The 16993-nt window shown below is 43.3% G+C and overlaps 2 protein-coding genes across 3 annotated transcripts in view; one reads left to right on the top strand and one right to left on the bottom strand.

Moving 5' to 3' along the window:
- The window catches only part of slc1a7b (solute carrier family 1 member 7b), a 35361-nt gene extending 34381 nt beyond the window's left edge, over positions 1-980 (top strand). For both annotated transcript variants that reach the window (XM_068707951.1, XM_068707952.1), the window contains exon 11: positions 276-980. In XM_068707951.1, the coding sequence (XP_068564052.1) occupies positions 276-536 (261 nt within the window). In that variant the 3' untranslated portion in view covers positions 537-980. The remainder of the gene's footprint in view (positions 1-275) is intronic.
- Positions 981-2887: 1907 nt separating this feature from the next.
- Positions 2888-15209, bottom strand: podn (podocan). Its single transcript, XM_068707950.1, has 12 exons — positions 14595-15209; positions 13921-14007; positions 11450-11738; positions 11216-11309; positions 9842-9906; positions 8355-8464; positions 8105-8261; positions 7887-8002; positions 7456-7669; positions 6857-7300; positions 5689-5837; positions 2888-4000 (listed from the first exon to the last, which is right to left on the bottom strand). Exons 3-12 carry the CDS (start codon positions 11723-11725, stop codon positions 3862-3864), a joined length of 1764 nt encoding a protein of 587 aa, XP_068564051.1. The 5' UTR covers positions 11726-11738; positions 13921-14007; positions 14595-15209; the 3' UTR covers positions 2888-3861.
- Between the last annotated feature and the right edge of the window lie 1784 nt (positions 15210-16993).

Genomic DNA, 16993 nt, shown 5'->3' with positions numbered 1-16993 from the left:
CGCGAGGGCCGGTTCTGATCGACCGAGACCCAAATATCAGCGCTTTTCCTCACACTTTAGGAAGGAAGCATCTTTTTTGTCTGGAAATTACTGCAATTATAAAACTTTTTCACCAAATAAATGGGGGAAAAAGGGTATAAAATTCTGACAAAGTCGCTGTCCAGCTTCTTTTCCAGCTCCATTTCCTTCCATCCAGACATGCTTTCATTTTTTTTCTTCCCCTTCCCTAATTCCCTTCCCGTGATCCCGTCGCCCCCCCCCCCCCCCCCCCCTAGGTGCCTTTGATCTGCGAGCCCAAACCCGTGATGACCACCCCTCTTCTGATGAACTGCCACAACAACAACGGCAACTACCGGCCCCCTTCTTCGGGGGTCAAACACGAGCTCGTCCCCTCCGACGTGGCCCGGCTGATGCAGCTGGAGGAGGGCGTCCGGCCGCCCTCCGACAGGAAGAAGCCTCCGATTCCCCCGAGGCACCTAAAGAAGAGCAAGGAGCACTGCACCATTGACATGAACGGCCTTGAGACCAACGTGTAGCCTCCTCCTGGAGTGTGACGGGTCGTCTGTGTGGATGCGCTGACCTCGGAGCAAAGGGAACGCTTACGCAAGGGAGTGCAGCGCAGCCAGGCTCATCTTCATCTCTTCATCTCATCGTTGTGGCGGCAAAACTCATTGGTGACGACATGTCCTGAGAAGTGAGAAAGCCTCGTGGTGGGGAAACTATACAGCAGTGAAATGCTTTCTGTAAGACTGGACAAGTATCACACTGACAGTGGAACTTATCACACCGAAGGGACAACACTATGATTTGATTCATGAAACTCGTCCTTGGTGTGGACCTGCAGCACCTAAACCTTTGATTACAGGTACATGCATTGATGAACTGATTTCCTATTTGATATCTACATTTTATATCATTTATGATTTTTTTTTTTTTTCTTTCTGCGTGCAACATGTTAGTGTTTATTTCATTTTATACGACTCCAAGCAACCAGCTGTTTGTGTCATTATAAGAGACGAGACAGGGTTGCAAGTGTCTGGTTTTAGTTGAACGATCAGGAGGCAAAGTGAAATGCCCTAATTGTTTAATTTTTGCCTTAACAAAGTTGGTGGTGCTCGGCTTGACGGGACGACGGGGAAGAGAGGGCTGAGGGAAAAGATCGGGAATGCGTCCTTCCCTCGTGATAGAACTGGGTGTTCAAGGGGCAACGTAGTAGAGATGTGTTTATACAGCCTCAGGAGCGCTTCATTGAATTCAACTTTCTTTGCACTTGAACGGCCTAAAAAACAACCACCGTTCAACGTAAGCCGAGTGGTTCTGGAGTTTGCTGGTGGAGTGAATTTATTTTTGCTGCTATTCGCAAAAATGTCAAAACGAGAGCTGAACTTTCTTTATCTACAACACACGAAGCTCACGGATTAGTCGACATCATCTCTCGCCATCACGACGCCGTTCTGTCGCCGGTAATGGAATACTCACTGCTCACGCTGGCCATGAAGCGGTTGCACCCTGACAACTCTATTGTGAGACATAGGGGACAAAATGTCCTCCTTTGTTGCATCGCTCACTGTTCGTCCGTTTAACAGTTTTCTCTATAGCCGAGGTTTTCAAAGTGGGAAGCAGGCCTGCCCAGTGGGGCTCTGAACAGTCTACGGGAGGCTCAGTGAATGGAGAGGGGGGGGGGTGGGGGGGGGGGGGGGGGGGGGGACATTAGATATCACATTAGTTATCAAAAGAGGAGCACATGGAATAGCTTTCAGTAAATGTGTGTGATCTAGTTAAAGAGATAGTTCAGAGATACAGTAGTTTCAGGTATTTTACTGTTTTTACCATTTTCTAAGACGAAAACATAACTAGCGATCGCCAGGTAGCCCCGCCCTAAAGCATGCTCTGCTTTATGGTCTGTTTGACTCTAAATGAAACATAACTTACTAAATGAACATCATGCTGTATTGAAGAAGACTTGGAACTAGAGCTTGAGACCATAAACTCATGTTTACAATGTTTACTGAGGGAATAAATCAAGAGAGAAGTAGAGTCATTTTAGACTAGACTTCTATACAACCAGAGGAGTCGCCCCCTGATGGACACTAGAGAGAATGCAGGTTTTAGACACTTCTTCATTGGCTTCACTTTTAAGTCCCGGAGGTTGCTGCCTCATTTTTTCTTTTTTTTTGCTTATGTGCAAACATACGTTCTAAAATTCACCTGTGCAGTTCTGCTTCGTGGCCAGTGTGATCAGGAGGATTTATTACAGCAAATTACAGTGTTTTTTTTTGTTTTTTTTAAGTAAACTTGAAAAATCCAAACCTATATCCTTTAAACCTGTATGTTTACATGTGCAATTTCATTGTGGTACATTTCACTCTTATCACATAAAGGCTCAAATTCACTCCGGTCAGATTTTACAGTGGAACGGCTGCCAGTATTTTTCTCTTGGGAAGATAACAGATTGTAGTCTGAGATGTGTTTTTTGACCTTTACAGTCTCTGACATATATTTACGATATAGGACGTAATGTATGCACTAGCTGCATATGAGAGTATGTATATATATATATATATATATATATATATATATATAATGTATGAGAAATGAGCAGTGAGAACCTGCTGAAATATCAATCAGATGTTCTGGTGAATGTTAGGAAACGCACAGTCTTCTTCAGCCTTTTCAAATAATTTATTGCTGTGTTCAATGACTGTATATGTGACAATACTATACTGCCGTATGTGAAAGTGACACTGTATTCATAGAAATATAGTGATTGTAATAATATGAGTTTTTTTCAATGTCATACAAAAATATTTGCTATCATTTAAAAAGGAAAAAGAAAAAAGAAACAGGAATGGACTGAAGTAGCTGCAGCATGGATTGAAGCTTCAGATGGATTGAAATTGCTTTTATGTTTGGAATATGTCATTCACACGCACATGGCAAATAACATAAAAAGATGATCATATCAACAATCACCCATGTTGTAGGTAAATTACTGGCATTTCAAGATTGTTGCAATCTGCAACACCGAGTGCAATTTGCTGAGCGAGCGACTCTGTCTGTCTAGAGCGAATCCAACAAAATGGTGGGCTAAAAGAATGCATCAAGTTGCAATGTTTTAATAAAAAATACAATGTCATCCAACACGGAAATACTGAACTCGTGATCAAATATGTGCATCCCGTCCAATGAATCGCCTGTGGATTCATTCTCAATTTGGATTTGCAACATAAGCGTCTTCCGCCAGTAACAACGGAAAGCTTATTTTTCTATCTTTATGAATGGAATGAGTTTTCTGGATCGTTGACCTGACGAAATGAGGTCATTTGAAAAATCACTTCAGGCTTGTGACATTTCGTGACTAAGAAATTAATCGATTACTTGAAAAACCGATTAATCAATAATAAAATTGAAACTACCAGTTGCAGTGTTTCCTTCAACAGTTTGAAATTACAGAGGCTTCATTGGTTCTAATAGGAAACTGCTTCTCTTACAACCCTTGGTGATGAAAACACAAATGCTTAGACTTTGGGTATTGATTCTGAAACATTTACAATTCCCTTCTGTGAATGTATTTTTTTTTTTTTAAATACAGCTGGAAAACACAATTACATGATAGGTGTTGCATGTCGACAGTCCAAAACAAATATTTAAAGCTCAGATATAAAGATATGCTATACTAACCAGCCCAAAAAATGGAAACTAATGTAACTTCATCCGGTATCCTGCACCAGAAATATGTAACTCTGCCACTCAGCACAATAATGGACCTGGGAAATGACATTCACAGGTTCGTTCCCATTTAAAAGCCCGTTCTGCCCCTTGACACAATGAAGTCCAACGTCAGTTTAATTAAGCGCGTCTTCATATTTCCTGCTCCTCCTCCATCTCCTCTCTTTTAAAGGGGAGGTCGGTGTTTCCTGTGCCGATGTCCAGCACTTGCAAGTTGGACAGGTGTGCGAACGAGCTCTCGTCCACAGAGTCCACTGACAGGCGGTTAAACCTTAAAGGATGAGAGGGGGGGGGGAGAGAGAGAGGCTTTTGTGAGGTGTTTTCCCCCACTTGACAGTTGATCAAAATAGACTTTTGATGACCTTTCAGAGGCTGAAAGCTAAAAACCCTTTCATGCAGATGGGCCGGTTGAAAGACTGCAGGTGACATTTGCAAATCACCTGTGTCATCTGACAGCTTTGCTCCACTCAAGGATCAGTGCGGTGGGACCCGTTTATAGAACAGGTGCTTCACTCACTTAACATCAAAGCACTACTGAAGCACGGTAATCACCTGCATCCAGGCTTATCTATCAGTGAAAATGCATGCATATGTTGCACATGAACTTTAACAACAAGCCAACATGCAACAAAAACATGCAATTAATAATGAATGCACGCACATGAATCCACTTCCCCCCCCCCCCCCAGGCTGCCAGCTGTGTGTGTGGGGGGGGATTTTGGTGGAAAAAAAATAAAGGAAATGTGGCAACAGCTGATATGAACACCAGGAAGAGCACGACAGCCTGGAAAGGGGTCAAGGCTCATAATTGAGAGCTGGGTTGAGGTCACGCTGACAACCAAACAGAACAAAAGCCTTGAAACCTCTTTACTCTGCTGCCTGGTCGCCGCTTTCAGCTGCAGTGCTTGTGGGTATAAGCCTGCACTATGTGGAATAAACCAAAGTGGAAAATTTGCTGAATGCACAGCAAATGAAGAGATGGAGAGATTAGATACCGCACCGCAGTACTCTGCAAAATGAAGCTCGGTCAACTCGTAGTAAATTTAGTTGATTAGTAACAGACCAGGACAGCGGGGGTATTTTGAAAAGTTGATCTCAAGGTTCACTTTTATGAGGCAAAATCTCATTCACATAACACTGAAACTATATATGTAAGATTGAAAGTTTAAATTATGGTGTGAGGAGTTAAAATATCTAATGTTAATATCAGGTTTGTACTAATTTGAAAACATATTTCACAACAACATATGTGTGTATAGTGAGCTGATAGTGGTGCTGGTGAGCAGATTTTGTTACTATTGGTCATAGCCAGGCTAGCTGTTTTCAGTCTTTGTGCTAAGCTAAGTGGCAGTACTGTAACCGGCTGCAGCTGTAAGTATTTCCCAATATGCTAAACTTTTCACGCTTCAGAATCTAATCCATGCACAGTCCGACGCTGCCTTCATATATTCACCGCTCTTGCTTCAGGGATTGTGAGCTTTACGCACTGAGAATGTCTGTCTTTCCTCAGACTCGTCCACAGGAATCAAAAGCACAGAAATCCAATCCTTTTCATTGTCCCTAAACTCACTCTGAGCTAATTGTGAAACTATGTTTTTAAAAGGGGAAATAACACTGGTGTATGTCTTCCTGACTGCAGCTGTCCCCTTTGATGCTGACAGAGCAGCATAAACAAAACCAAAAATTTCCTCACAGCCATTCTTTGGTTGCACTTGCATCATCATTTCCTGTGTGGAGCTCAATCCAAATGGAATAAAAAAGCCCCGAGGACGGTGAAGCGTGTCTTGCATGTGTCTTGCAGCTATACTTTTGAAGTAAAACAGCTTATACAAACAATCATAGAGGACGAATGGAGTTTAACACCCGCTCAGAAAGAACGTACTTATTTACCAGTAAAAAAGACTGAGTCTAATGACTGCAACCTTCTGATTGATAAGAAATGGTTTCAGTGTCCCCTACCGGAGGAAGATGCCTTTGATGTTTGGAGTGCCTTCAAATGCTGAAGCAGGAACACTGGAGATGCGGTTGCTCTGCAGGTGAAGGTACTCCAGAGACTCAGGAAGGTCAGAGGGGATGTGTGACAGCTGGTTGCCAGACAGGTCTAGCGTCTAAAATTACAAGATTCTCAATGAATAATGAACATGATGAAATATTTTTCCCTGATCTAAGTGATAAAATACTGTAAAAATAGAAGAATTATACAGAATTTTGCTTTAATATGTGAAATGCATATCCCTTTTCCACTGCAGGAACAAATCTAAGAATAAATCGTTGCTGAGATTGATCAGCAGTGCAAACCCGTACACTCGCCTCGACCTGACTTGACTCGGACATGTGGGAATCCAGCTCACCTAGGCAGTCGGTGCTATCAACACTTCCTGTACATGCTAGCATTACTTGCTCTGCTCCCGCTTAATACTGACATATTCTCTTAGTGTGCCTGATACTCAAAGATCTGAAAACTCAAAAGTTTGATATGTTTAGAGGTCTAAATACCATCGACTATAAGAAGGGGACGTGGTAACCGTGACGTCACCCATTGGTTTATGGGATGCTGTTTTGAAGCCTCAAATTTGGCATGTTGGCCGTCGCCGTCTTGGTTTTTTGCAACCACAAGGGACACAAGAGGGTCGGGGGTTAGGTACAACGGAACGCTGAATAAGACATTTTTAGGCGACCAAAATGCTACTATTAACTTTTATGAACGGGAAAAATACCTGTGAAAGGGTTTAAAGTTGTAAGGCGAAAACACAGACGGCACCCAGATCAGACAATGTCACGGTAGCGACCGGTCAATCACAAGGTAACCACGCCCTACAACATGCCTGATCGCCATTAGAAAGAATGCAAATTTAAGGCACTCCCACATTGGCTTCACGTTTCAAACCCTGAGGTTGCTGCCTAGTAAATACAGAGGCGACATAGCACTACCTGGCATTAAAATATATACACACATACATCCAAAACGGTTCGTGAAACACAATGGAAGTGCAAGGAAGAACACCATACTAAAGCCTCACAAGAATCGTAAAAGGTCAGGTTGCAGGTTAAGTTCCTGCAGTGGACAAGGGCTACAAAACATCTTGCACTAACGTCTGACATGTTTATTCCTCCCCCAGCCACTCACTGTGAGCGCACTGAGCTCCATCCAAGCTCCCTGGTAGGCTGAATTCAGTTTCAGCTTGTTGTCGCTGAGGATGAGCTTTTGCAGCTTCCCCATGCCCGTCAGTGCACCGTCCGGGATGGAGTTCAGCTGGTTGTTCTTGATTTCGAGCACCTGCAGGCTGCGAGGAAGACCCACGGGCATAGATTGAAGGCTGTTCCCCGACAGATCCAGGGTTTCCAGAACACGCAGCTTCCTGAATGCCTCACGGTGTACTTTGGAGCTGGTCAGTTTGTTATAGCTGAGGTTGAGCTCGGTCAGGGTGTACAACAGGGCCAGGTCATTACGGCTAATTTCGGTTATGAAGTTGTGGAGCATCATTAGGGTCTTGGCCCGCTTAGGCAAGCCCCTGGGAACTCGCTCCAGCAAGTTGTTGTACATGTGGAGAGTGTGCAGTTTCTTCAAGCCCTAGTGAAAATGCAACTGTGTTATGCAAAAGCAGTTGAGCATCTCTTCCAGCATGTTCTTACAATTGAAGATACAACCTGAAATGTCCATGTGTTTACACAGCTCAGCTATCATGTTAAAGATCCAAAAGGATGACACATTTAATAGACGTGTACCTGGAAGGCAGTCGGGTGTATGGAACGTGAGCGCAGCTTGTTATTGTGGAGGAGCAGATACTCAAGGTTTCGAACAGAAGCAAGAGCGTCTCCGGGAATACTACTGATGGAGTTCTTCTCCAAGTGTAGCAGCACTAGATTGCGAGGCAGACCTTTAGGGACGACACTCAGGTTGTTATTCGACAAGTCCAGACACTCTAGGCTGCGCAGTTGGCTGCCAGGAGAGAAGAAGAGAAGAAGAAAAAGTCATTAAATCAGTTCTGGAAGCTTTCTGTCAGATGTCGCAACACGGAAAATCACATAGTCTTTGTAGAGTGAATACTTGTTTCTGGTAAACACTTCAAAACACATTAAATCAAGGCATTTCCTCACTCTCACTTGGCAATAGCATCAACATGTTAGAATATGTTAACCCCTAGGGGTTTGTCCACCTGAAAGTCTCGTTGTCCATGCCCTCGTTGCTGAGGAGGTTGTTCTGGAGATACAACTCTCTGAGGTTTGGCAAGTTGTCAAAGGCCCCCTCTGGGATTTTCTCAAGCTTGTTGCTCTGAACAAAAAAGAGCAGTCATTGCCTATATTCATGAAAGAAAAGAAACACAAAGTACATCTTCCACCTGACATCTAAATACAAAGTTAACAGGGGCTGGACCTTCAGATGAAGACGGTAAAGGCTGGAGGGCAAGTTCCTTGGGACAACCCGCAGGAAGTTGCTGGACATGGTGAGGATCTCCAGGTTGTCAGAACCATTGAAGGTATGGTCAGGAAGTCCTGCGTCCGTCAACTTGTTATTGTGGAGATACACAGACCTAGGAGGCATGATCAAGGGACATTGCCATGAATAGGAGAACATGATTCCATGAACAAGGTGTAGATTTTACAACAAAAATGCACATTCGTACCTCAGTTTCGGTTTATGGCCAAACGTATATGGATAGATCCTTGTAAGCTGATTCGCAGCAAAATCAGCACTAACCAAAGAGGGTGGAAGGACTTTTGGTGCCGAGTTGAGCTGTAATACAAGAAAAGAAGCATGACGGGACAGTGTTACCGCAGAGATGGCAATGTCCGGTTGGTCGATCAGTCCACCACATCAGTTCTGACTGAATTCTCTCAACCAATACTGGATGAATTGCCATGAAATTTTGTACCGAAAGTCATGGTCCTCGACTGTTGTATCGTAATGACTTTTCATTAGTGCCAACAGCAGGTCAGTGTTTGTAGGGTAGCTTATCCGGTAAAACACGCAGGATAGACTCCACATCTACTCAAAGGATTGGCTGTAGACCAGTGGTCTTGTTCAGTTTTAAGAGCTATGTCCACACTAAAAAGGTTAGACTGTGTTGTCTCTGCACTTGCAGAACTAAAGAACAAACCATTTATTTTCCAACTAATTATGCAAGGCAGAATCATTGGAAATGTTCCAGACAAGGCACAGCTGGAGTGCGCAGAGAACCGTAATAAGGAGGGAAACACTATGATTGGGTAACAAGACAACAAGGACCGGAAACACAAAGGCAGGGCTGACGAGGCTGGACATAAACAGGTGGATGAAATGGGATGACATGCTGGGCAGGGTTACAGGAAACACATCGGGAACACACAGAGCAAGCACAGGAAACACTACTTATACAAAATAACTAAAAGAGTCCAACATAACCATGACACTCTAACCAAGTTATTAGAGTTAGTTGCCCAAATATAACCAAAACCTTAACCATACAGTAGATGCAGAGAAAAAGCTCATATGAACGTTTGGGATGAGCATGTGTGATGTTTTGGGAGGCATTGACAAACTACCTCTATTGTGCATCATTTACAGGGAAGAAATGCCGTATGGCAAGCTGTGCGCCCCTTAATATAAGCAAGGTTTTTCACTTTTGTCACTTGTACCGGAACCCGCGCTACATTGTGCCAAATCGCAAATCCGAGAAGCACTGGTGAGATTAGATGTTCACTTTGAGCTCTCTCCTTTATAAAATGGTTTATGGATTAAAGCAGCATGGGTGTCTTTGAGGCTTAGCGAGCACTTAAAAAATCCTCTATTCTTCCTGTATCCTGTTTGCCTATTCATCTCTGTGGAGGCACAAACAAATCTGTCCATCCTTTCTCTCTCGCTCTGTGTCCAAAAGGGTCAGTAACATTTTAGCCCTCACCAGCTGGCACAGCCATACTGGAAGTGATCACAAGCATAAGCTCGCATGGAGTGTATGAGAGGAGACTGCCACCTCTCTCTCTGCCAGCTGGCTTTATGTCAGGGTATCAGAAGAGAAGAGAGCTAAATTATTGTGAGATGAAGACAGAAAAGATGAAGTCGCCATTGAATCATGTAAGCAGATTTGAGGTGAGCGTTGAGAGCAAACATATGAAAGTCTGGTGCGTGACTCACCTTGTTATTTGCCAAGTATAAATAGGCCAGCTCTTCAAGCATCTCAAAACCTTCATCTTCAAGGCCTATAAAGAGAAAAAGGAAATACTGAATTACAAATTAATTTACCTACCACCACAAGCTGATAAATATCTGCCTGACTTGATAGACCAATCTGCGCAGAGGTAGAAATAACTCGTCACTTTTGCTAATATAAATTGTTTCGCTATGTTTAGCCCAACGATTTGTTGGCAACAGCGTTGAGCACCAACACTTCCTGTCGTAAAGATCTGCAGCTGCCAGAGTCCCTTTAGAAAACCTCTCATTTAGTTGTCAGCGTTGGCTGGGCACTCGTTAAGCCTGATGTCGCGGGAAATCTGACCCATTGACAGGTATTAAGAGTATCTGCCATCACTGTATAGAAATAGCCAATGCTTTGTTTATGAGGCTAAATGCTCAGCTAGCAGCTATTTGCAGTATTGCACCATTATTGATAACGTATTGTGTGTCATACTTTAGCACTGCTAACCTTTAGTCAGTGACGCTGGTGATTCATGTATGCTCAGTTCAGCTTGACTTCAGACTCTGACGAAATATTTTAGGAATCAATCGTCTCTGGGAATAAAAGGAACACACTCATGGCTTCTACCTCCAAAGACTTCGGTGAACAGCAAAGCATTGATCAAAACACCGAGGAGGCAACTATGGCCGGTTCAGAAGTCCACCCATATGTTTCTATTTGTAAAACACATCCAGTCATTTCTTCTTTTACACCGTAGCCAGGTCCACAATCTCACCCTATGGTGTTATCACACACACTATGGTCGGGGAGAAAAAGATCTACCAAGCTGTCTGATCATCTTAGCGCCGTTGTTAGCCTGAATGATGATGACCAACTGGCGTTCAGCTACACCTCTAGCAGAAACAACAAAGGCTTAGTCAGACAAATGACAGACCTACAACTGGGGTTTGAAATTTTCTGTAAGACGAACAAAGAATTCACCACCGCTCGTAGGAACAAGAGGGCAGATGCCGCATTGTTCTCTATCGGACATCCTCAACATAAGCGTTAGCTGTTCTGCTGAACATCCTGTTATCGAGATAAAATCCCTCTGATGTCCCTGTTGATTGCCCTCCCTCTCCTGCATGTGGTTATCGTCTGGAAGCAAAGTCTGATGTTACAGGAACTGTTGAATTGGAGTAGGAATTGACAGCAAGCTAAGAAAATTGTATTTCCTCTGCCACTGCTGTCTAAGATTGCTCCAAATTTACTTGACATTTAAAGGCTCCGACTACAGAGCTAGTCGACACAGACCCACTGCTGAGCGTGACCAATGAGCACGAAAGAACAAACATTGCATTGTTCCGGTGTTTAGACTGTCTTAGTGTGTGTACCTTTGGTGGTAAGCCAGTTGTTCTGAAGGTTGAGTGTCTCGAGCTGATGCAGATGGGAAATGTGCTCCACCGTTATCTCCGCAATTTTGTTGTTCTGGCATCGGGGGACAAAACACAGACGGCAAATACAAGTTCAGAAGACATTTTGCACTTTTGACTTGCTAACTTCTGAGCAGAATTCCAAAATGTGGACATGCGTTACTGTTTGTGTGCGCGTGCAGTTGTGCGACAGACCTGCAGAGAGAGCTGGCGCGTTTTTTCATGCAGCTCGGCGGGGAACTCTGTGAGGTCGACTCCAGCGCAGTCCACTGCCCCTTCTGTCGTACAGCTGCACTCCGGCGGACATTCGAGCGGCTCAGATTTCGTCACCGCCGCTGCGATGGAGGTCTCCTTCATGGTCTCTTCCTCGTCCTCTTCCTCTGGTTCGAGAGGGGCCTGGCAACGCACCAACGCCGAGGCCAAGAGCAGCACACTCAGGGCCTGCAGGAAGGAATGCTTGGAAAAGGCCATGTCCACTGCTCTCCTGTTGCACAAGCACATGGACAGTGAAGTTAAAAACATCAGGAGTGTTTCGTTCCTGGAAACAGCTGGTGGGTCTAGAAGGAAAGTCAGGGCACTAGTATAAAGACAGAACTATAATTGCAGGGGCAAAATGATTTACAATAGAATTTCCATTTGTATTAAACCGATTATCGAAAATGACATAATTGTACTTCTAAAATCTTTCCCCATCAGTTGGTGATTCATACATCTGAAGAAGAAAATCGGAAAGCTGAAAAGTATTTCCTTCACCGCCATTTTTCTGAGTAAGCATATAATGCAATCAAGCTGCGTTCTTCTGAATCGACCGTGTGGGGCGTACCTCCTGGGGTAGTTTTGATCACACTATTTGACACAGCCGTCAGGTTCAATCAGCGCACGCACGCACACACACACACACACACACACACACACACACACACACACACCCTGTTAGCCAGCTGCTAAGTGATCCAGGGATCCATCAAGGGTCAAACCCCTGTCAACAAGTCAACTCCAGCTGCGTAGCCGAAGCTCTGCAACTGACATGGTTGAAATACACACTCCCCGATTGTTTTCACAGCACCCCAAAATAAATCGCATGTTCTCCGTGTTCGACACCTGTTGGCTTTATTAAGCACAAGCAGCTACTTCAACCTTAAACTGGAAAGTGTTCCAGAGCGGACAGCTTGTCATGACGAGAGGCAAGTGTTTAGGCCGGACGCTGACTGATGCTCAAAGACAGACCGGAGCGTGAGAAAACAAATCCTCGCTCCAGTGCAAAAAAAAAAAAAAAAAAAAAAAAGAAGCTGTTGAAAGGGTACTTTAAAGAGGCACTGCATGGATTTTACATGTCAAAAGCCATTTGGAAGTCAGAGGGTGTACTACTGTGTAAAAACAGTGAAAATAGTCATATATTAATTTTGCCTTATGCCTCAAATAGGGCTTCCACAGTGTCTGAAATATACTCTGAATGTGACTCAATGAGCCACCAAATGAATGATTTTGATGATTTTGATGAGCTGCTTCAGTTTCAGGTTCCTGGTACGGTGCATGCTGGCTCACTGGGACACTGGGACACTTGAACACAACAGAGGATGCGTTAATATTTTTTCTAACACCATAGAATTTCCTATTACATGTCAAATTGTCCGCTGTGAAAGAGACCTATTATAAGCAGCATAGAGGAGAGGCCGGGTGTTATAGTAGTCTATTTTCCAGGCAGTGGTTATGAAGCCGTGCGAAGTAACAAATGACATATGACATTACTTTTACATTATGTAACTCTCAGCCCAGCGTGCCTCAAGAGATGGTCTACCACTGTGGTCCAGAATGAAATGTCTCATACTGGATAGATTGTCATGAACTTTGGTGCAGACGTTCGTGTTTCCCACAGGGTGGATTGTAATAACTTTGGTGATCTTCTGACTTTCCATCTAGCGCCATCGTCAGCGGCAATACCTGCAAAACTAATGCCAGGTCCATCAGCCTCGGCCGCACTTTGTGACGTCTCTGTGCAGTGCTAATTAGAAAACGTTAGCCTGCTAACACGCTAAACGTGTTAAACATGCTGACGGTAGCATTTAGGTCGACGCGGAGGCGAAAGAGTGGATCACAGATCAGAAGTCGTGATCCCCGGGTTTATCAATATGCTCGCACACTTTACCTTATCTATATTATCTTTCTATAATATGACCCCCGACTGGGGCTCTGTAGGAGCAGCTGAGTAAAATGACTCAGACGACATCACTTGAGTAATCTCAGGTTGGGCTCCAAATGTTTACAGATTTCAAATAACAGAAAGCTTATGGAGTTAAAAGGACGTGGTCATTTACCGGGCAGGGAGGATGTAAAGATTGGCTCTTTTGAGTGTCATTAGAAGTGTAGGATCCAGGTTTTTTTTTGGATCTTGACCCGTACTAGGGACTGAAATTCAGTATCTTCCACCCCTCTTCTCCCTCAAGTGACCCTACCAAACACTAAATCACTGGAGTGCTCCTTTAAAGCAATTTTTTTTGAACAGTATGACTATGTGCTGCATCGTTTCATTTCAAATCGTTTCAATCCACCAACACTGGCCTGTCCTCGCTGGGACCATTTCTAACTGGTGTATACAAGGAAGAAAACTGTATCATTACACCTAAAAAATGTATCTAACTAATGGAGGGTTTGCATTGTTTACGCACCAGGCCAACAACAACAGACAGCAGGTTCTCTGTCCTCTCTCTCTCTGCAGCGGCTGAAGCTTCAATCCTCAGCAACTGGAAGGGCCACTTTGGAAAAAAAAAAAAGAGAGCATAAGAGCTTTTCCAATTAATTCACACACAATTTTTTTTTTTTTTGGCAAAGCCTGGAAAAAGCCCTCTAAATGTGTCCACCAACGTTGATAGAAATATTCCAAAGGGACATTCAATGCAAATATCTAAAAGCCATCCATCAGCTTTTTCTGTTTGTTGCAAGAAAACAACTACCAGAGGTAAAGTGGCAAACACACAAACACACACACACACACACACACACACACACACACACACACACACACACACACACACACACACAGAGAAAGGCAGCATACATAGATGCAAAGATGCTGAGCAATTTAAAAATCATCTTCTTGTTTTCATGCGTCTCAGCTGAGCAGATGTTGTAAAGTGGTTTTTACCGTTAAGTAGTCTGGTTCTGGTCTGAAATACACATGCCACATTGTCAAGCATGGATGACTGACGCTGACAATTACAGTCCAAGCTCCACAACAACATAACATAGCAGCCACCCGTAAAACACGCAGCAGTAAAGTCTGCCAAAGCAAGGTTCTGGTCCACTACTTTACCCCGTCCGACCAACGTTTGCAGAAACGCACTGAAGTCTGACGTCCAGTCCAAACGCAGGCTGTCCCATAGCAGACGAGGAGTCACACAGCCACACCAGATACCCTCCAGATGTGGGAGAGAAAGAGAGTGGGAGAGGGAAAGTTAAGAGAAAGAAAGGAAGGGGAACAGGCGAGAGTGAAAAGGAAGGGAGTGAGTAAGAGAGACGGTTCCGACCTGAATTGGAGCCAAAAACGCACATTCTTTCCCTTTTTTCTGTCATATTTCTTTTCCCGGGAATTGATTCCCCCAGTTTTAGTGGAATATGTTTGTGTTGTTATAACTTGGTCAATTTTCCACTGGATTCGACAAAAACTTGCCAATGGTTTTAAGTGAGATTATAATCATAGGAGGCCTCATCACTTCAAATACATATGGTCTGAAATACACATGCCACTTAAACCTTGGATTAAACAGTTTAAAACATAGTCTTGCTCTCTATTGTACACAAAGTAGATTATGGATAAAAGATGTTATCTAGCTGGAAACACATCTTTGTTGACATGTACTGAGATAATGAGTTTGTACTAAACATCCCAGGAATACACTCAGTGGAAGAGTAGCCTGCCATAAAGGGACGTCAGGATATGATCTAATGTCCCACGTGTTTCTGGATTAGGTCTCCTCTTCAACAAGCCTGACTCCCGTTAGGCCCAGTGTGTGAACATCTGCTGCCATTACCTTGCATTAGCACAGTTCACTAAACTTCAACTTTACATGCAGAAGAGTTCTGGGATGGTTCATCACAGTGGGTATAGTCAAAATATGCTTCAATTAAACATTTATTTGGTTTTCTCACTTCCACTTCTTACGTTCTGCTTCTGATTAAAAACAATTAGAGCAACCAGTGGAGCCTCGTTTCTCATCTCCACTACCACAGTTGATCCTGTTTTGTGTGTGGAAGGCATTAGAATAAAACGGTTTACAAAGGCTAGCTACCAGATTTTTGTTCTATTAATGTCCTTAACCCTCCTGTTATGTTGCGGGTCAAATTGAACCTTTTCAAAGTTTGAAAATCTAGAAAAAATATTTTAAAGTAGTTTTTCTGTATGAAACTTCTTCTGCTTGCCTTAATTAGTGTAATCAATGTTTTAAAAAAAAAAAAAAAAAGAAAGGTTTATATTACAGAGATGATGTTCGGGTCAATTTCACCCGGAAGTGAAAATAGCAGAGGTGTCTCATCTCTATTTATCAACATCACCCCATGAAAAAAAGAAAGTAAGTTTCAAAATGTAAAAGAAAATTTGAAAAAAAAAAAAAATACATGTTATGGTAGACTAATGCAATTTATACCTAGGTTTTTCCAAATACCTAAAAAATAGTTTGAACATGTATTTTTCATGAAAGCGAGTGAGTTATCCTAATTGAACTATGACCCCTATGGAGGGGTGAATAACTCCATTCCACTAAATACTGATTGAATTGTTAGTAATGGAGTTGGTGATGAGGTACAAACTATATTTATTAGGATTTTTTGGATTCTGACCACTTTTGGATGATTAAACATGCACCGGGTCAAACTGACCCGGGAGCATCATTGCTGTACCTGAGAAAGGAACATAACATGATTTCGTAGACTTCAAGGAAAAGGCTGCGTCACAGACTATTACTAATCTATGAGAAGAATGCTAGAAGTGTTCATTTGCTACAGTGTGAAGAGAAAGACAACCTATTACATATTGATATAGAAGAAACCTCTGAGTGCTCTCTCCATTAGACTCAGGGATGTGAACGTTGCCGTTAACATCACACAGTGTACAAAAATACAATGCGAGTGGTTCACTAAGATCATTTAAGGGCCAGACAATCTGCTCCTTCACCAGTGATTCCTACATTTATCGGTCGAGTTCCACTTCACTGAAAATTGAAGCCACCGGTGTTGTCTACTCGAATATAAATCTCTGGCTTAAAGCTGTTTGCGCTGGAACTGCAGACAGCGAGTGCAGACAGGAATGAAGACAGTGATGAATGCTTGGGCCCGGGGTGGAAGACACTGGACTGGGTCCCTTGCGGTTAGTGAGAGTGATGGGGTTTTGGGAGCATCACTTACAGATCGCATGCCTGCTGAGCTGCTGTTTTCAGAGAGAGGCAGACCTCGGTTTCTGGCCTTGAATCCCCACCCCTTCCCTCCCACCCTGAAATGGGAGAAAACACACTCTTATCCATGCTCAGCTTATTACTCATCATATTTTTTGGCAGGCTCTTTTACCCTCGGAGGGGCTCTGGTCACTGCGTCACATTTGAGTAAGTTTCCACTGTTTCATTGGAACGCGTTTTGGACAACTTTCTTTAAAGCAATGGCCCCTCCAACAGGTTCATTTTACAACTGTTTTGAACAGGTTGTTATGTTTCATGTGTGACGCTGTTAAAAAGACACCGACAAATGCCCCCC

This window comes from Cebidichthys violaceus, unplaced genomic scaffold (genome assembly GCF_023349555.1).
Source record: "Cebidichthys violaceus isolate CVI_PGR_0920_01 unplaced genomic scaffold, fCebVio1.0.p SCAF_13, whole genome shotgun sequence".
Classification (NCBI taxonomy): domain Eukaryota; kingdom Metazoa; phylum Chordata; class Actinopteri; order Perciformes; family Stichaeidae; genus Cebidichthys; species Cebidichthys violaceus.
This window is presented reverse-complemented; position numbering and strand designations above follow the sequence as displayed.